The sequence below is a fragment of the Felis catus genome, chromosome D4, assembly GCF_018350175.1.
Source record: "Felis catus isolate Fca126 chromosome D4, F.catus_Fca126_mat1.0, whole genome shotgun sequence".
Classification (NCBI taxonomy): domain Eukaryota; kingdom Metazoa; phylum Chordata; class Mammalia; order Carnivora; family Felidae; genus Felis; species Felis catus.
The window spans coordinates 58938433-58959692 of NC_058380.1; the positions used below are offsets into that span (position 1 = coordinate 58938433).

Consider the following 21260-nt stretch of genomic DNA (forward strand, 5'->3'; position numbering starts at 1 on the left):
AAAGCCAATATACACGGCAAGGAGAACTGGGTGAGGTCACAGCACTCTAAATTTAGGGTCAAGAATAATTGGAGGTAGATGCATTTAATTTTTATTTTAAAATTAGTGTCAGCACCTTCACACTTTGCTCCCTTTGTCCATCTCCCCCTGCCATCCCCACCCCCAGGTGGATGCCCTTTTTCTGATCACCACCTTGCTTATTCCTCCTGAGGCCAGGCCCCCTGCATGTCCACAGCCCCGCTCCTGCTGAAGGAACCAGGTTCCGGCTCTTCCCCGCCAAGCCAAACTGGCACACGGAGCTTTCACCCTGGGAGGCAGGTAAGGGAGCGGCAGAAAGCACAGGATTAAGCAGGCTGGCTAAGAGGAGGACAGGGTGTGCGGAGAACAAAGCCTCACGCATGTCCTCGCCTCCAAGACGGACAGAGTGCGGGGAGCGCAGAGGGACTGAACTGAGGGGAGTGACCGATAATTGTGAGTGACCGCGTGGGGAGTGTTTGGTAGGAGGTTTGGGTTTTTTATTTAAAAAGTACCGGTCAAGGCAGCGTTAGCAGAGAAAGCCATACTATTTCCCTGTCTTGTGTCAATCTTAATAACCTAAGTGAAGAAAAAGAACACGTTTAGTTAGAGGCATGTATGTGACAAATTTTTTATTTCAAAATCTCAAATTTTGACCAGCATAGCACCACTGACAGGGGTGCCCTGAAAGAACTTTATGATTTGATCACCAGAAATGATTACGCCAGGCTGTAATTAAGGCTAACCAATCAAAATCCAGGTACCCAATACCAGTTATAATTCAGGTAGAAACTTCGGATCATAGGAACCCTGAGACTGGTTTTACAGGGAACCTCTGAATTATTGTCTAAGTTCTACAGCATGTATGAGGACACTGGCCCAAAAGCTTGCTTCTCACACATAGAAACCGACTAAGAGGTAGATGAGAGATTCCAGATTCCATCTAGCAGTGGAGAGACAGGGCTCCAGCCGCTGTGTCAGAGACAGGCCCTAAAGCAAAGTCCACGTAAGCCTGAGCTGAGGTGAGGGCGCAGCCTCCTGGCACCTCCTCCTCAAGCTGGAAGGGAAAGGAGGCTGGCACTGCTCTCCCCATTGCTACCGGTTCCTCTCCCTGGGCCTAGGCAGGGCCTCTCTTGTGCTCCACCTTGACCTACCTGCCTCCCAAGGTTAATGTCCTCACAAGACACCGGTCCCCACGTCAAGTAGACGGGTAGATGTAGAGCCTCCTCACATCAAGACCGCTGACAAAAGCCACACACACGTGATCCCCTATCCTCCGACGGTCTCTTTCCCACATCTGGAAAGGAGAGGAATCACAGAAGTTTCTCTTTTGGCTTTTCTCCCTGGGGCTCAGTTCACAGGTCGATGCTGAGCCCGACTCTGAACGTTAGGATTTTATCCACAGACAGGTGTGTAACTGCACACGCTAGATTCAGGGGAGAAAACCCACGCCGATTGTTTCAGGCTACACGTACTTAGCTTGCTAAACAAAGGAAGGATTTCTCTCGATTATGCACAATGGTTTGGTGTCTCTAAAAGAGCTGTGTAAAAACTGAACTCCTGTTCGTGCATGAATTACACCGACTTCACGAGCTCTACAGAGGCACGTCCCCCTCGAGGCACAGAAGCCAGGGCTCGACCTAACACAGGTGGCGGCAGCAGCCCTGACAGCGCAGGAGGGGCTGGGAAAGCGAGGCCCTGGGGCCCAGAGAGGCCCCGGGCGGTGGCCCAGATGTCTCCTCAGTGTCTGGTGCTGCCTGGTGACTGCCAGGCTCTGGGCTGCCCAGCTCTCTTACAGAGTCTGGAAAAGAGTTATCTGGGAACACTGCTACGTTTGGATTTTAAACATTCAGTATTGGGTGGGGGAAACAACAGGAAAAGCTCAGGTCTACACTTTAAAACTACAGTATATAAAAGTAATAAAACCCACGGTGGAGGGGGTTAACATCATTTTTGGTTAGTCTGCAACAAAAACAGTAACGTAGGCCTGGGAAAGATGCCACACGAGGCAAGAGAGTGTGAAGAAGCGAAGCAGAGAATGGGCTTGTCGCTGGGTGAGATGTGTCAGGCTGGCCCGGCCCCCGAAGCCTGGATGGAGCGCAGGGTAAATGCGCCATGAAAGATCCCACAAAACAGGACTCCACACCATTAAAACAAAGACAAACACCAGCTCTTTTCTGACTTCCAAACATGGAGCTGTAACATATGTGACACAAGTTGGTTAAGACCCCACTAAAACAGCACATACAGAAACAATACCTCACTTGTCACTCCCTACAAGTACATACTCCATTTACAGCTCTGCTTTGAAAAGCAGGAGAAATTGTTCAAACATCTATCCAGCAGTGATGTTTTCAAAAGTATGTACACCTAACGGTCCGGAGAACGCTCGCTCTGGACCCAGTGTCAGCACCATCAGAGTGCAGTGTCTGTGACTGCAAATGAGACGGAAATTTAAAATACAGTACTTTCTGAGGCCTAGGACTAGCTCATGATACACTTTAAAGCATTCGTGGCGGACAGGCGTGTCCTCAAGGGCCTTCCTTTCAGACAGGCACGAGATCGCCACTGGTTACACGTAAGTGCATTTTGCATCACCGTACAGATATATAATATTCCCCTCAGAGGATATAGGAAATTTAATTAAATGCTTCACAGAGTTTTACAAAAATTGCTAAAAAAATTTTTTTGCACTTCAATTCTTAATTTTTAAATGTGCCACTTTTCACACCATCAATTACAAACTACTTTCTGACTGAATTACTCAACCCTAAGGAAGAACTTGGTTTCAGGGACCACGTCCCTCTCCAAAAGTGTGCATTTCGCTCGGAAATGCAGCAGCACGCGTGCTACACGTACTCGCTCCCCACGTACCAGCCACAGGAATCTGCGGAGCCACTGGGCGGCCCGAAGCCTCCGCCCCGACGGCGTGAACCACCAACCAGAGGAGATGATGGCCTCGGTCCCGCGGCTGGCGTCGGCGTGATCTCAGGAGGTCGGGGTTAGAGCAAAGTGCTGGGCAGGTTGCTGCTCTGCCAGCGCAGGCAGGTGGTCTTTGAATGTTTATACAGGTGGCTGGACTGACTGAACCTCTTGCCGCACTTGAGGCAGGCGTAGGGTTTTTCACCTGTGTGAACACGGATGTGCTTCTTGCAATCTGTCAAGGTCAGAAAAGTCTTGCAGCAGATTTTGCAGGCGTACTTGCGAGCCCCCTCTACGACCAAGACGTTGTGCTCTGACAAGGCCTTCTTGCACTTTGACAGCACGTCAGCAGATGCCCTGGTCAGCTGCGGAGGGCCAGGCTGCGAAGGATGGCCGTTCTCAAACGAGGACGTGGCCGCATTCATCATGAGCTGGGAACCGGCAGAGTTTTCTGGGATCTGGGAGCTCCTGACAGAAGTTACAACCGGCATTTTGGGAGCTATGCGTCGGTAGTACGGAAAGTTACTGGCTCCTCCTCTTGGGGAGCCCATCATGACCCTGGAGAAGGAGGAGTGGAGGCCCAAACCGGACCTGGAAAAATCCATCCCAAACTGTTCTCCTCCTTGGTAGCCTGAAGTCTGCACACAGGGCAGGCCCATCACTTCCTGCATAGGCCTGACAAAGTGGGAGTCCGCAGGCTCACTGAATGGGTTCTCCACGTGAGAGCCAGGGGCCGAGGAGGGCCCGCCAGCAGGCCCAGCCTCTGGACTCAACAAATAAGGGGCCTCGCCCTCCAACCTGCAGTCACTGGTGGTGTTTGGGATGTTATCATCATTGTTCTGATTTGCACTAAAGTTACTTCCTCTGCTCTTGTTAAGAAAATTCGAGATGCTAAAAGTCGATTTATGTTCTAGGTTATTTGTGACTTCCAAAATATGGATGTCACCTACCCTGTCAGTGCTAGACTGGGGATCCGAGAAACTCCGATCGCTACTTTCAGGGCTGAGGTCTATCTTCTCGGCACTGACCACAACCCCTTCCACTTCCACAGATTCGCTGCCTTCTGCCTGTGAGGTCACGTCACTCACTTCATCCTGAGGCTCAGGAGAGCTCAGGGGCTCAGATTTAACCACCACTCTCATGTGTTCCTTGTCACCAAGGCCAACCTCAGGATTTTCACACTGAAAACCACTTTTCTCGGTCGCGGCTTCCTGCTCAAAACTGGTCTCCACCTGAGTTGCACGAGAGGCCATGGACAACTGGGCCATGTTGCTGGCACTGTTGTCAGACTGGCTGGGCACCTGGGCATCTTCTTGAGCACCGAAAGACTGGTCAAACATGATGGCACTATCTTCCTGGTTGTCGGTCATTCCGTCAGCCTTAGGGTTATCCACCATTTTCAGGGAGTCTGGTGAGAAGAACTCCTCCCGAGAATGGACCCCTGACGGCCCGTTCTCTGGCGTAACGTCAGCGATGGCGGCCTCCTCCATGGTGGGTCGGAGGCGCTGTCTGGCCCGCTCCTCTGCAGACTGCTTGCGTTTATGAAGGCGTCTTATGGGGAAGGGTGTCCGCTGGTCCAGGTTGCTGCGCATCGACGAGCTCAGGGGGGCTGGCTGCTCCTCGCCACTCTGGCTGGAATTGAGGGCCGAGCTCACGATGCTCAGCCCCAGCTGCTGCAGCATAAAGGAGCGCTGCATGCGGGCACTCTGCTCCTGGACGCGCTCACTGGGGGGAGACATGGGCAGCGTCCTTGTCGTTAAGTAATGTTTACATGCCTTAACGACAGAGTTCAAATGCAGGTGAGAGGCTGCCAATAAGACATCCATAACGTTGCTCTCCCCCAGCATGAGGGTGGAGGTGTACATCATGTCAATCAGTGCAGCAAAGGCCTCCGCTGTCACTACCTCGCTATCCAGCTGGATCATGTTCATGGTCTGATCTCCCTCTGCCACGGAGAACAGGGCTCGGAAATGCGTGCTGCATGCTGCCAGTACAGATCGGTGGGCTTTAAAATGTCTATTCCCCACTACAATGACACAGTCACAGAGCTGACCGTGAAGTCTCTGGTAGTTCAGTTGCTGGAAGATCTGTTCAAAGTGTCCAGGAAAATCCATGATCCTACAGAAAAAAAAAGAAAGAAAGAGTTAAGACTTAGAAAAGCTGAAATCAAAGTCAGAGCACAGAGGGTGTGATGAAAAGAGATGTGGATGGCCCAGCTTGGGCCTTTTAAAGCTTTTGATATTTCTGATCATGGGCACACAGACTAAAAACCTGTCCAATGAGGAGCAACTGCCCATTCAGCTAACGGTCCTGGACACATGTACACGTGGGACCAGCTACTGGCTATTTACAGGCTCCCCTTCACTCTTCATAGGACTGACCCTTGTAACACTTAGGACCCAGTGTGTAAGTGACGGAATATCTATCCCGCAGAAGTTAATTCGAATTCTGCATTCCCTAAGGACAAAGAATAAGCTCCCAAGAAATTCCAGTCTTTCAGCAATCTTAAGGAAGTCAAGGGGCAAATCGGTATGAGTGGGTAAGATTTCCAGCTATAGACAGTGATAGATCGCACACATGCATTTACCCCCACTCACTGCTGAAACCCCATTAAACGGACACTAAAGTTTTCGGATTTGCTGTTTAAAATTTTTTTTTTTTAATTTTTGTTTATTCTTGAGAGAGACCGAGACAGAGAACAGGGGAGAGGCAGAGAGAGGGGGGAACACAGAATCTAAAGCAGGCCCCAGGCTCTGAGCTGTCAGCACAGAGTCCGACGCAGGGCTCAGATGCTTAACCAACTGAGCCACCCAGGCACCCCTGGATTTGCTGTTTAAAAGGTATAAACCCACAAGGACAAGAAGAATGGGAAAGAAGTATCAGTGGCATTTTGGAAGCTGGTAAGCAGAAAAATGAATGAGTGCTGACTCAACAAGCCCAGAGAGCTAAATCCTAAACTGGCAATGGACAAAACAACCTGACTTCTATAGAAGCCCCCTACCTCCCCAAAGGCTCAGGAACTGGCTTCACGAGTGCCAGGGGAAGCAGACTGAAGGTGATGCCAAGACAGGAGGACTGGCTGGAAGTCTAGTCAATAAAAAAAATCATACACTGGAAGTTCTAGGGAGAACTTTTAGATGCTGAGCTTAGGGACCCACCCACCTCCTACCCTTGACTGTGCCAGGGAAGCAAAGAGGAAGGGTCTTTCTGTTTTTTACTTCTATAGCGACAGGCTGGTTGCTGATTTTTCCACCAAACATGACTATACATAAAGTGGGTTGAGATCATTTAAAAATAGGAAATGAGAGTGGAAAGAAAGCCGGAGCGCTCCTTAGTGATAATACAGGTACACTGGGCAACAAAGTGAGCCTGTCAACATAAGGGCACCCCAAGCCTATTTTATACTTCATGTTTTTTATAAAAACTAGTCACTTTACGTAAGGCAATGTATAAAACAGATTGTATTTTCCAAGATGGCTGGCCACATGAAGCTCTCCCATCTTGCATGCTTTCTTACAATGTGACACTGACCCTCCTCTCATCAAGAGGTGGGGTCTGTGTTCACTCCCCCTGAAGCCAGGCAAGTCTATGACTATGGCAGAAATTACACTGTGTGACTTGTGAGCTGGGTCACAAAAGGCAACATAGCTTTCCCCTGTTCTTTCTGGCTTGCTCTTGGAACCCAGCCGCCATGCTGCAAAGAAGCCTAGCTAAAGTCTAGCTGGCGGTTGGCACCTGCTCCCACAGTGAGGATGCCTTCAAAGTGACTTCAGCCCCAGAGCTGAGCCCAGCCAATCTCTAGAACTGTCAGAGATAATAAAATGATTTTTGTTGTTTCAAGCCAGTGAGTTTGCAGAGTGATCTGTTACATGGCAACAAATAACTGGAACAATGTGAAACTTGTTAACATCTCACAAATCAACATGCAAATCCTAGCTCAAGAAACAACTTTTTTTTTTTTTTTTTGTCTGCCTACTTTGGGGGAAATCACTTTTTCATCCATTCTTAGTGCATATGGTGCAGATCAGACTGCCCTAAACCTCTGAGTTCCAAGAGTGGACAGATAATCCAGGGAGATCTGGCCACTCCCCATGACTTACAGGTATGTGACTCAAGCCATGCCAATTAGAGTCTGCCCTGGCATTCTCTGAACTCAGCTTGCAAGTCATAAGGTAGATGTAAGTCTAGCACTGATGGTGGCCATTTTTGCCTGTCTGAGAAGGAAGCCAACACCAAAAACAATGTCCTGATCACATTAAGACCCTGGGAACCAGCTGAGACTGTAGGGGGCATCACCCTAGGGCTTCCTACTTTGTAAGCCAATGAATTCCCCCTCTATCTTAACCTAGTTTACGTTGGATCTGTCACATAGTTAAACATGAGGTTTAAATCATAATTTCGAAAAACCTAAATAACATGGCTATCTGAAAACATTTTTGGATCTAGAAGGGGTATTTTAAAAATTCAGTCTGGGAGACATAAAAGTTGTTACTCTCAGCTCTGATAGAAGAGAATCATGAATCAAGATCATGGTTATTCAAAGCTCTCAAGCAGCTCTAGCAAACTCAAGAGGCCCAGTGTAAAAGTGATAAAAAGAGCTCATGCTGAGAAGGTAAGTGTTTTAGCAAAAGCTGACTGTCTGAAGCCTTGAAACCAAGGAAAACAGCTTCAGGTCTCTAAAAGATTTTAAAATGTGACAATATGAGTCTATATAGTTGGAGGAGATACAGCAAGTGATCTACCAATTTGTAACTGACTCAGAGCAAGCGTACAGCACGGTATTTGTTATCTGCAGGAACAGATTTTTAGTAATTTCCAAACTAAATATCATTAAGAAAATACACTTACACCACTGCTTGTTACATTAACATGAATAGTCAAGAGCTGACTGTTTTCTCAATAGATTTACTTTCCTAATAATGCTTTACTTAGACTAATAAAAAAGTTCATTTGTGTTCTAGGAGAACAAACCCATTAATAGCACATTTTAAACTATTTGACTTCTGTATTGACCTACCTGCATGCTTTTCAATAATATACTTAGTTCATAAAGCAAAGTACACCCACACTCAGATATCATCGGCCACCCTATCAAGGGACCTGCTGCCTGTGCGCCAGGCAGAACCTGCACACAAGTTGCCACCTGCAGGAAGTGTCTTGACATTCTAAGGAATTCTTAACCGTTCAATATCCCTACTCTGGAAAAATAACGAAACAGAACTTGTACTCCACTTTTAAAGACGATACAGACAAAAATAAATGTAAGAGAATAAAACTAGGCAAGGTCCCAGACAAGCGGATTTTTGACAGGGCTCCAAGTCCTGGCGTCCTAGAACATTCTACTTGATTTGACTAAGTGGAAGTAGGGAAAGGCTAGGGACCAGGTGGGCACACAGGTGCCCAGGGTTAACCCCAGAACCCAATCTGTCATCAGGACTGATTTCATAATCTGTTTCTGCTCTTTCGGGGCTGGCTTGGGAACTGGACAGGTCAGGTCTATTAAAAAGCGAATCTATCAATGACCAAAAGTGAGCATGACTGGGGAACTCAAGCTAAAGCCAGAGCCCTCACCATCTTACCCTACCCCCCAGCTCTCCCTGCTCTGCCACCTTGTTTTCCAGTTCACAGTTCCTGGGGATTAGCTGACCTAGAACTTCATGATTCCGTTTGAGTAAGAAAAGGTATTCATGCCCTACTTACATGCCCAGCACAAACTCAAAATGCTCTTTCTACTAAGACAGCTTTTTAAGGGCAGGGACTGCATTTTCTCCCTCCCAAAGTGCCTGATGTACAGCACCATAAATTATCTTTTGAATGAGCTCTGACTGTATATAGATAAAATATAACACTGTATTACCCAATAGCCATTTTCCTGAGTCTGGTCTCTAAAATCAGCCAAAACCCAGAAAGTCTCAGAATATCCAAAATAAAGATCAAAGCCTGTGTATGAAAGATTTCCTCATAGGAAAGTCCCTCAAGAGCTCACATACATAGTCTTTTGTTTTAAATAAGCAAAATTCAAGTTTTTCTAGTTTCCTGATGATTGAAGACGAGCAACAGCAATTCTAGAATGAGGGCAAGCGGCGGCTGCACATTGACAGCTGCAAAAAAAGACAGCTGACCCACTAAGGGACAAAAGAGGTCCAGCAACTTGGAGACATGTCCTCGAGGGGCTGTACAACCTGAGATCACAATAGCCTGTGAAGGCACTTGTGTATTTGGTATACAGATTCATTCATCCAGTGTTTTGAAGTGCTTGCTTCGTTCAAGGTTAAGTGCTGTGGAGATCTGTATGGCACAGTCCTAACTGTCAAAGGTGCTTGGTGGAAACAAGACATATACAAATAACCATATAACAAAGTGGAAAGCATTAAGTGCCACCAGAGAGATAACTGTGCTTGGTAATTCAGAGAAGGCAAAGGTTATTTCCAGCTTCTTGGTGGCCCTGACAACAGAGCTAGGCACAGGTCTGCATTTGGATAAAATGAGATGTAAAAAGCATTCCAGATGGAGGTAAAAGTGGGAGAGGTTTGAGGTGAGGGGAAGCAGGGTATCTATTCTGGCTGGAGAGTAAGTAGTTAAGGCTAGTATGGCAGGTATTAGATCGTGAATGCTCAAAACTGATGTTAATGATCACCACACGTGGTCCGAAAAGTTAAAAAAGAGGCATACAATTTTGAACCAAAGACTATCATCACTTTTCAGGTGACTTCTGTAAAAAATATTTTGTTTGTTTTGAGAAAGAGAGAAAGAGCATGCTGGCGTGCAAGAGTGCAGGGAGGGGCAGAGGGAGAGAAGTTTTTTTCTTTTCTTTCTTCTTCTTTTTTTTTTTTCTTTTTTTGAGAGAGAGAATCTTAAGCAGGCTCCATGCCCAGAGAGGAGCCCAGACATGGACGGGCTCCATCTCATGACCCTGAGATCACGACCTGAGCTGAAATCAAGAGTCAGATGCTCAACTGAGCCAGCCAGGCACCCAAAAATATTTTAATTGTTTTTTAAAGCTTGAGCACAGTACCAGTCAGGGTTCTTGGTTGTAGCAACAGAAACTGTTTCTAGCTAACCTAAGCATAAAAGTAAGCTGCTGAAAGAGTTGATGGGAAGGCTGGACACCTGAGCTGGAACTGGGCAGCAGGAACAATCTGGCCAGAATGCTGTGTGTGCGCTGAACACAGCCACTACTACAAAATGCAGGCTCTACAGGGGACTGGATCTCCCCTTGCCTTCATTATTGTTAGTTTCAATTCTTTTTTTTTTTTCTTTTTTTTTTTAATTTTTTTTTTAACGTTTTATTTATTTTTGAGACAGAGAGAGACACAGCATGAACGGGGGAGGGGCAGAGAGAGAGGGAGACACAGAATCGGAAGCAGGCTCCAGGCTCTGAGCCATCAGCCCAGAGCCCGACGCGGGGCTCGAACTCGTGGACCGCGAGATCATGACCTGAGCTGAAGTCGGACGCTTAACCGACTGAGCCACCCAGGCGCCCCTGTTAGTTCAATTCTTGAACACATGTCTTTTTAAATATTACGTGAGATGAAATGAAAAGTACACTTGAAGTCATTGTGCTGCGTACTGCCACGCAATGTTGTCTCAAGGAAAAATACTCGTGCCACTTTTGAATTGTAAGCTGAACTAATTGCTTTTTTCATGGAACACCATTATAACTTGGGAGAACAATGACTGACAAACTATGGTTCTCAGACTTGAGTATTTGCCACTCATTCTCTTGAAAATGAATGAAATGAGCCTGTCATTTCAAGGAAAACAGTATTTATTGCCTATGATAAAATTTGAGCTTTCAGGTAAAAATTAGAATTTTGGAAAATTTGTATTGGTCACCATGAGTTTGACAGCTTCCCAATGCTCAAACCCAATGAGATCATTGGTGGTACTAATGGAGTGTGATTTTTTAAATATTGTATACTAAATGTATCAATATTTGGAAGATCTGCATAACTCAGTGAATCAGTGTTTCCCAAATGACCAATGTTATAAACTGTGATGTTAAAAAATAAGGTATGGATAAAGAAATGCGTTCACAGTGCAAGACACAAACTAATGTATTTCAGTGTAACAGAATACGAAGTTTGTTGATACAGTTTCAGATGACACATTGCAACTAACCAACCACTTAAGAAAATACCATTTGCTGAGTTTTGTTATAGTATCAGAAAAGACTATCCAAAGTTATCTGAAAAAGCTACTAAAATACTCCTCCCTTTTCCAAATACATATCTGTGACGCTGGATTTTTCTTGGTATACTTTAATCAAGATGATATCACAACAGGGGTGCCTGGGTGGCTCAGTCAGTTAAACATCTGACTTCGGCTCAGGTCATGATTTCATGGTTCGTGAGTTCGAGCACTGTGTTGGGCTCTGTGCTGACAACTCAGAGCCTGGAGCCTGCTTCAGATTCTGTGTCTCCCTCTCTTTCTGCCCCTCCCCCACTCATGTTCTGTCTGTCTGTCTCCCTCAAAAATAAATAAACATTAAAACATTAAAAAAATTTTTTCTAATGTTTTCATTTATTTTTGAGACAGGGAGAGACAGAGCATGAGCAGGGGAGGAGTAGAGAGAGAGGGAGACACAGAATCTGAAGCAGGCTCCAGGCTCTGAGCTGTCAGCACAGAACCCGACACGGGGCTCGGACTCATGGAGTGTGAGATCATGACCTGAGCTGAAGTCGGACGCTCAACTGACTGAGCCACCCAGGTGCCCCAAAATTTTTTTTAAAAAAGAGTGTATCATAACAAATTGAATACAAAAGCAGGAATGAGAATACACCTGTGTTCTTTTAAAGTAGACATTAAAGAGATTACAAAAAAATGTGTGTCAATACCACCCTGGTGCCCACAACTTGGTTTCAAATACCATTTTCTAGGAGCACCTGGATAGCTCAGTCAGTTGAGCGTCCAGCTTTGGCCCAGGTCATGATCTCGCAGCTCGTGAGTTTGAGCCCCACGTCAGGCTCTGTGCTGAGAGCTCGGAGCCTGGAGCCTGCTTCAGATTCTGTGTCTCCCTCTCTCTCTGCCCTTCCCCTGCTCATGGTCTGTCTCTCTCTCTCTCTCTCTCTCTCTCTCTCTCTCTCTCTCTCTCACACACACACACACACACACACACACACACACACACACACAAATAAACATTTAAAAAAAATTCAAATACCATTTTCTAACAAAAGGAACTAGTGCTCTTTGGAGAAATGGCTGATTCTAGGACTGAGGCAGAAAATACACAAGCCTGCAGTATCTTACAGTGTCAGAAAGTAAGGAAATGCTTCAAACAAACACGATAATGTATGTGAATGGGACGCAGGACCAACAGGAGAAAGAACTCCCAAAGGCCAAAGGTGGAACAATTCAGCAAAAAGATAAAACAGTACTGGACTATACCCCAAATGTATACAATAAATATCCATAGGTCCATACTGATATACACAAACACATAAATACTGGGGAGAGAAGAGTCAAATCTCGTGTGCAGAAGAATTCCAAGTAGTTTATGTAAATTCTCGACCCTCACAGAGATGGAGGGGTGGAGCCCCTTGATGTGAGCTGTGCACGGCGACTTCCTTCCAGGGCACAGGACAGCATACCTATTTTATTACAATGAAGTCAGTACTCCCACACAATTCCTAATATGTTTGAGCTGCCCGAAAGATAAATCAAAGCCTTTAGCAAATATCTGTATAACTAATCAAATGAAAGGCACCCCCCACAACTGGACCCTGAGATCAAACGTCACTGCTCAGTGATGAAAATGCTGTAAACAACTCTAAGGGCAGCAGTTTGCTCAAACAGCTGGTCTTCTAGCATATGAGAAGTTCGCTTCATACTTAGACAAAAGGTGCAGTGTCATGTCCCATTCCGTCCCACCTGCTACACTAGCAAAATCTGGCTCTGGTGGACAATGTCCATATTTGAGAAATGGTAAGTACAGCCAAAGAAAAACCTACGCTTCAAACTGACAGAGGAGAACAGTATTGACTCAAATATCTTAAATTTATCTTTTCCCTTTCTAAGGAAAAGATGAGGCAGATTCAAGATTCTGTGTCAGCCCTACAGCAAACTTTGTCATATCTCACTGTATAGAAGATATTTTTAAGTCTTACCCACACTGAAGAACTCCAGTATAATTCATACTCAGTACTTTTAATATTAAAACATTTGCATGCATTTTGTATCAAAGTGGTTTTTAAAAATGACTTCAACTTCTCGTGACAGTCTTACAACAAAGTCTCTTTTGAGAGCACTGACCTCTAAATTTAGGAAACACCCTACTCTAAGATGTTTTTCTTCCAAATCTTATCACGTTCAGAATTTTGCTAGAAATACCTCAATTAACCAGAATAGAGCTTGCCAGCATCCCCAGCTAACTATGTCTTAACACAATTTGTAGGAGAAAAAAGGCAAATCAAAAAACAAGTTGATTTCAGAACTCTTAAAAAGTCCGGGTTCATTTATTCAGCAAAACGCACGGGCCCAGAATAGGTCCCCAACCAGTTAGTCTTACCTGGCAGGTCACCAAGCTGTCAGTGGTGGCCAGGCCAGTCTTCCCAAGTTTGCTAAGATTTCCAGTGAGGGTTAGAGCAACAGTGGGAAGCCTTCCTTTGGTTTAGTGGCTGTTCTTAACATTCTTTCCTCTTTCTCCACCTGGTCTCTTCCCTCCACCTCTGCTCTTTTGGCTTGAGGCCAACCACCCTCTCTTTGGCAAAATGACCAGGCAGTAAGACTTTGGCAAATGACGAGCAAATTCTCCAGAAGACTACTAGACGTCCAGCACACCTTTTTAATTACCTAAGGCACAACAGCCCATACAAGGATAACAAATCATCAATGATTAAGGCACAGCATCCTCTAAAGATCCCAATGTAAGTAACATCTTCTACTTACTATAACTGAAAAGTATATTAACATATTTTGCAAGAAGTTTTGTTTCAATTCTCGAAGGTGAGGGGTTTCTTCTATTCATTCAAATTACCCAGAACCCGAGCCTTTTACTTAGTAATCAAGGCTTTACTGTTTCTTTCCCTAAAAAATTTCCTCCGAATAAATATTTAGGATTTGTCTCCTATAAAGGACTTAGCTTCTTACAGTACCCTCCACCAGGCCAGAATGCGGGCTGACTTTTTTTTTTTCTTTGTAAGGTAAAAACCTAACTCTCCACCCCTCCTTAATTCACTGCCTGATGTTAGCATTTATGTACGAAGCTGTCCTCCAAACAAGGGGAAGAGGGGCAACAGCAGTTCTTACCACTGCACCGCCCCCCCCACCCCCACCCCCACCCCCACAGCTCCCAACATGAAGCCTGGAAGTAATGGGTATTCAGTAAATGCCCATAATCAGTTTAGTCCTTCGATAACCAGCGGGGACATTCCAAAAGATTAGCTCCACCCCTCCAGGGTCAACGGCCGGTCCCCGATTCCAGAACGCCTTGGCCTTGCTCTGGTGAAAGGAAACCTCGACGCTCACAGACCCAGGAAGGGGGGCATCGAAGCCATCCGACCCCAACCCGTAGGGCGGCAGATCCGCTGCTAACCCGCCAGGCTATAGGTCCTAGGCCTTTCCCACCCCATCCCAGTAACCAACGTCGCCTGCCCGCGGAGTCGTGGGGGCAAGAGCCCCCGCCCCACCCGGCAGACAGACAGCCTGGCGTCGGGACCTGGGGGACGCCTGCGCAGAAGGACCCGCCTCCCACCCGCCTGGCCCCTCCGCTCCGGAGGGTAACAATACCCCTTCAGAAAGACGGGCAGGGTAGGCGGGGGTCACCGGTACGCGTCTGCGCGCGCCCCGACGCCTGGGCTCGAGCGGACTCGCGCCGACAGCCTAGCCCTCCAGGAGCTCAACGGTCTCCACGTGAGCGCGCCCGCGAGCCCCACCACCGCTGGTGCTGACAGGGTCGCCTCACCTGAGCCGGGCTCCGCCCCCCTGCTCGCTGGAGGAGGCGGTGACCCTTCTCCGATCCGACCTGACAGTGTCGGAGGAGGCGGGAACGTCCAGCCCGGCGTCTCCGCGATGGGATTTCCTCCCCCTTCCGCCCACCCCGCCTCTCGTCCCCCAGCTCCTTCAGCCCTTTCGCCGCCGCACTCTGAGAACACCACGGCAGCGGTGGACAGTAAACGGAAGTGACGCCCGCGAGGGAGCCTACTCTGCTCCATTCCTCCTCCCTCCGACCGAGCTTCAGCCAATCAGAATGGGAGGGGGCGGGGCCGGAGCAGAAGTGCAGCCAGCCGGCGCGCGGAATCCGAAGGAATTTACTCGGCCCCCCCGGAACACCGACCAATCGACGGCCCCAGGAGCTCGCTGTGTTTACTACCGACTGAATCCGTGAGCGCTGGTGACCAATCACCATTTTCCTTACAACACGTAAAACTGTTATCAAACGCCTTTTAAGGCGGGATTTAGCACTAAGCGGCTCTAGGTTTGGACTGCAGAAAAGAGACTTTGTGCTGCAGCCAATCGAGAGCCGCTGTGGTGGAGGTGAGCGGGTTTTCCGCCTAATTGTGCCAATCACAGTCGCGGCTCTCTGAGGTCTGCGCGAGCTACGGGGCGAGCCCGCCGGGACGGTGTCCCACCATTGGCTGGACCCGAAGAATTTCTCCGCTCTCGCGGCGGCGCGCCCTTCCGTGACCCCCGGCTCTCTCTCCGCAGTGAGTGCTCTTCCCGGAGCTCACACACACACACACGCAGCGGTCCAGAGGTTGACTTCCCATCTTGTAGACTTGGGGAAAAATAAAATAACATTCCAAGAGTCTGTGTGGGTTGAATGAAGTCAAATCCAGGCTAAAAACGCTGCATACCAAAAATTCTGTCCGACATCAGTTGGGTGCGGTGCGGCCCCACGTCCAGTCCCGGCGGCGGCGTCTCCTAGTGCGGGCGCCCGAGGAGTCCGGCAGGGGTCCCGGGCCCGACTCGCCCTTCGCGCTGCCGTACTCAGTGCTCTAGGTCGCATCAGCCTGCCGCCGCCAGAACCCACGTGGAAGGCTCGCGGGTGTACGTGAGACGCTGTCAGAAAAGAGCAGGCTCCGGGGCGGATCCCGAGCTCCCAGGTGCACGCTCGGATGGAGAACCGAGCAGCCTCCCGGAGGCACCGGGCCCTGGGCTGGAAGGAAGCCTTCCTTCTCGGTTAAAGAGGAGACCAGCGAGCCCGTGAGGGGCCTTCCGGCGGGAGCTGTCCAGGAGCTCTGCGTGGCTCCGGAGACCAAGGCAGGCAGGGGATCGCCGCTGGTTTTTTGGGGTGGGGGTAGGGAGAGATCTAAAATGGAACACCCCACTTCTTCAGAACTTAATACCCAAATATCATTGCAGCCGATCCATCCATTCCGACGTTACAGGTTGGAAAAGTTGCCCTTTGGATTTATTTCTTTAAGGCCTCAATGAAATCTGATGGTAAATTCTGTTCAGATTACCTGACATTTTATAGCCCTTACACATATTTAACTGCAGATCCGCGGTAAAACTGTATATATGGAATTCTGACGATAATCTAGGCAATGTGAGAGTTCCTTTCATATACATGATCCTTACAAAAATGTTGTGAGCTAGGTATCTTAGATTTACAAACTGGGGAAAAGTTTAAAAGATTTATATATTCATTACTTACGAAAGTGTGAAAAGGCCCCTTCCTATATTGTTGGAGGGAATATCATTGATGCTGTCTTTGAAGATAACTCAGTAGTATCTCTCAAAATTTTAAGTATGCATTCATTCCCTTTTAGCTGGCACTTTTTTCTAGAAATGATTCTGAAATACACAAAGTTGGAAATATATATAAGAGGTTTTTGATTACAAATTTGTTAGTAGAAGAAAAAAAGGAAACAATCTGAATGTGCATCTACAGAGGATTACAAAAAATTGATGTGTATATATTACTGTTCCTTTATCTCTGATCCCAATACATATAAAACAAAATTAATAAAAACCTGCATGTGGAGGTACAGGAAAGCTTGTAAATGTATGGCTAAGTATCAAAGGATACTATGAAACTGTTCACAGTAGTTACTTAAGTAAATGGAGTAGGTGATAAGGAAATGTTTTAAGAGGGCCTTCTTAATACTTAATACTTAATACATTATACTTAATACTTAATACTTAATACATTAATACTTATGTGTTAATTTAACTTTTATGATAAGCTTTATTATTTTAATAGCACTTATGAAAACCAGGAGTTTTAGTTATGGTTTTTAAATCATTGACAACATTCTTCCTAAATTAAGATGTAAATTTCCCAATAAAAGTATCAATAAGATTGCTTTTGAAACTAGACATTTGATTCTAAGACTTGCAAGGGAAGATAATATTGCAAGATTAGCCAGGAAAAGTCTGGAAAACAATTACAAGGCAGCCATAGCCCTAACAATTACTAATGTAGTTCATAATGCTTTATTGTGTAAGAAAAAAATTTGGAGAGAGGATTTGGGGAAGATGGCAGAGAAGGGAGCACCAAGAATCTGTCTTCTCACCCAGACAATAATTGCACTGGCAGAATCTGACTGGTGCAACTGTTTTGGAACTAAAGTCTATTGAAGGCTTGCAACCTCTAGAGGTAGGCTTGGATCGTAAATTGCAGTAAATTTTGGTCAGTTTTAGCTCTTAGCACAGTAGAAGCTACCCATCCCTCACTCCTCAGCCACGTGGCAGGCAGCTGTGGACTGGTTCCTGGAGCCCCTTCTACCAGCTTATGGGGGCCAGGATGGGCAAAAATGGACTCTGTCCTCCAAATATATTTGGGATTGCTGACTGCTGCTTTTGATTACATAGGTGCAGATGAAGAGACAGGCACCTGTTGTTGCCCCATAACCCCCCCCTCTTCCCCCATTGTTGCAAGTCTTTTCTCCTCCAGCAGAAGCAAATTAGGATTTGAAGCAAAAACTGACAGAATTGGAGGGAGAAACAGTTTTACCATAGTAGTTGGAGACTACAATATCCCATTCTCAATAATGGAGAGAACAACCAGACAGAAGTCAAGAAATAGAGGAATTAACACAATGAACCAACCAGATCTAATAGACATGTTCAGAACACTGTACTCAACAAAAACAGCACACATTCTTCTCAAGTGCACTTGGGACATTTTCCAGGGTAGACTGTATGTTAGGCTACCAGACAAGTCTCAGTAAATTTTAAAAGATATATATTATACAAAGTATCTTCTCTGACCACAATGAGATGATGTTAGAGATCAATAACAAGTAAAACTGAAAATTTTTAAATTTTGTGGAAATTAAACAATGTACTCTTAAGTAACCAATGGATCAAATTAGAAATTGCAAAGGAAATTAGAAAATACTTAAACGTGAATGAAAATGAAAACAGATCAAAACCTTTGGGACACAGCAAAAACAGTGCGAAGAGGAAAATTTATAGCTAAAAATGCTTACATTAAAAAACAAGGGGGGTGGGGCGCCTGGGTGGCGCAGTCGGTTAAGCGTCCGACTTCAGCCAGGTCACGATCTCGCGGTCCGTGAGTTCGAGCCCCGCGTCAGGCTCTGGGCTGATGGCTCAGAGCCTGGAGCCTGTTTCCGATTCTGTGTCTCCCTCTCTCTCTGCCCCTCCCCCGTTCATGCTCTGTCTCTCTCTGTCCCAAAAATAAATAAACGTTGAAAAAAAAAAAAAAAAACAAGGGGCACCTGGGTGGCTCAGTCGGTTAAGCATCCGACTTCGGCTCAGGTCATGATCTCACAGTTTGTGGGTTCGAGCCCCATGTCAGGCTCTGTGCTGACAGCTCAGAGCCTGTAGCCTGCTTCAGGTTCTGTGTCTCCCCCTGTCTCTGCTCCTCCCCTGCTCATGCTCTGTCTCTCTGTCTCTCAAAAAAATAAACGTTAAAAAAACCAAAGATTTCAAATTAACAAACTAACTTTAGAACTTAATAACTAGAAAGAATAAATTCAAAACTGCTGAAGGATAAAACTAATAAAAGGGTAGAGCAGAGATAAATGAAACAGAGAATAGAAAACAATAGGGAAATTAACAAAACCAAAAATTGGTTCTTTGAAAAGATCAACAAAATTGACAAACTTTCAGCTACGTGAATTAACAAAAAAGTTAAGACTAAAATTGCTGAAATCAGAAATGAAAATGACATCACATTACTAATTCTGCAGAAATAATAAGGATTATAAGAGACTACTGTGAACAATTCTATGCCAACAAATTAGGTAACCTAGATGAAATGGACAAATTCCTGGAGATACAAAACCTACACTGAATCACAAAGAAACACTAAATCACAAAGAAATAGAAAAATCTGAAGAGACCTTTAACTAGCAAGAAGATTAAATCAGTAATCAGAAATCTGCCAAATAAAATCCCGGACCTGATGACTTCACTGGTGAATTCTACCAAACATTTAAAGATTTAAATCTTTCTCAATCTTGCCCAAAAAATTGGAGAAGAGGAAATACTTTCTAACTTCCTAACAATTCCTACACTTCATTCTTCATTCTTCTTTTCTTTCTGTATCATTTTGCTGATACCAAAGACAGACAAAGGAACTATAGGAAAAGAAAACTACAGATCCATATCCCTTATGAAGATTGATGAAAATATTCTTAACAAAATACTAGCAAGGGGCACCTGAGTGGCTTAGTCGGTTAAGCATTCGACTTTGGCTCAGGTCATGATCTCACGGTTCATGACTTCAAGCTGGGCTCTGTGCTGACAGTGTAGAGCCTGCTTTGGATCCTTGTCTCTCTCTCTCTCTCTCTCTCTCTCTCTCTCTCTCTCTCTCTCTGTCTCTGTCCTTCCCTTGTGTGCCCATGCATTCTCTCTCTCTCTCTCAAAAATAAACAAACATTTAATAAGAAAAAAACTTAAAATACTAGCAAACTGCATTCAGCAGCATATCAAAAGGATTATATGCCGTGACAAGTAGGATTTATTCCTGGAAGCAAGTATAGTTCAATATACAAATATTAATCTATATAATACACCACTTTGAAAGGAAGGGAAAAAACCCACCTGGTCATTTCAACTGATGCAGACAAAATATTTGACAAAATTCAACACGCTTTCAAAAACACCAAAAAAACTAGGAATAGAAGGAAACTACCTCAACATAATGAAAACCCACAGCAAACACACTCAATAGTGAAAGAATTACTCTTTCCTCTTAAGATCAGGAATAAGATAAGGATACCCACTTTCACAACTTCTATTCTTATTTTTGTTTAATTTTTAAAATTTTTATTTAATTTTTGAGAGGGAGACAGAGCAGGAGGGGGGGAGGGGCCGAGAGAAGGGAGACACAGAATCTGAAGCGGGCTCCAGGCTCTGAGCTGCAAGCATAGAGCTGGATGTGGGGCTCAAACCCACAAACTGCAGGATCATGACCTGAGCCAAAACTGGCTGCTCAATCAACTGAGCCACCCAGGCGCCCCTCACAACTTCTTTCCAACATAATAGTAGAATTTCCAGCTAGAGCAATTAGGAAAGGAAGGAAGGAAGGAAGGAAGGAAGGAAGGAAGGAAGGAAGGAAGGAAGGAAAGAAAAGGCGTCCAAATTGGAAAGGAAGAGGTATTATCTCTCCATTCCCACATGATAGGATCTTATATGCAAAAAATCCTAAGTATTCCACACAAACAAAAAAACCTGTTAGAGCTAATAAATGAATTCAGCAAAATACCAGGGTACAAAGTCAGCATGCAAAAATCAGTTGCATTTTTGTACATTAACAATGAACAATCTCCAAAGGAAATTGTGAAAACAATTCCATTTACAATAACATCTAAACATTAAATACTTTCAAATTAACCAAGGAATGGAACGACTTGTACAATGAAAATGACAAAACATTACTGAAAGAAATTAAAGAAGACATAAATAGAAACCCATTCCATGTTCATGGATTGGAAGACAATATTGATAAGATGTCAACACCACCCACAGCAATGCACAGATTCGATGAAATCACTATCAGAATTCCTAATGATATTGTTTTGCAGAAATAGAAAAACCCATCCTAAAAATAATATGGAGTCTCAAGGGACCCCACACAGCCAAACTATCTTGCAAAAGAAGAACAAAGATGGAGAACTCACGTTTCCTGATTTTAAAACTTACTATAAAGCCACAGTAATCAAAACAGTGTGGTACTAGCATAAAGACAAATGTGTAGACAAACGGAATGGAATAGAAAGCCCAGAAAAACCCCATACATATATGGTCAAATGATTTCTAACAAGAATCTCAAGAGCATTCAATGGGGAAAGGACAGTCTTTTCAATAAATGGTGCTTGGAAAACTGAATATCCATATGCCAAATAATGATTTGGGCCCTTAACACCATATACAAAAATTAACTCAAAATTGATCAAAGACCTAAA

The 21260-nt window shown here is 45.3% G+C and overlaps 1 protein-coding gene across 4 annotated transcripts; it reads right to left on the reverse strand.

The window, feature by feature from the left end:
• Positions 1-632: 632 nt before the first annotated feature.
• On the reverse strand, positions 633-15362 carry ZBTB5 (zinc finger and BTB domain containing 5). 4 transcript variants are annotated; one of them, XM_006939293.5, is made up of 3 exons: positions 14668-14801; positions 13448-13731; positions 633-5055 (listed from the first exon to the last, which is right to left on the reverse strand). In XM_006939293.5, exon 3 carries the CDS (start codon positions 5049-5051, stop codon positions 3018-3020), a length of 2034 nt encoding a protein of 677 aa, XP_006939355.1. In that variant the 5' UTR covers positions 5052-5055; positions 13448-13731; positions 14668-14801; the 3' UTR covers positions 633-3017. The 4 variants fall into 4 exon arrangements, 3 of the variants coding, with proteins under 3 accessions (XP_006939355.1, XP_003995691.1, XP_044898497.1); XR_441721.5 differs by lacking the exons at positions 13448-13731; positions 14668-14801 and adding an exon at positions 14843-15362 and having other exon boundaries at positions 633-1312; positions 2890-5055; XM_003995642.6 differs by lacking the exons at positions 13448-13731; positions 14668-14801 and adding an exon at positions 14843-15362.
• Between the last annotated feature and the right edge of the window lie 5898 nt (positions 15363-21260).

Bases quoted from the DNA above. Each gene is read 5' to 3' on its own strand.
- ZBTB5 (XM_003995642.6), bottom strand. From the start codon at position 5,051: ATGGATTTTCCTGGACACTTTGAACAGATCTTCCAGCAACTGAACTAC.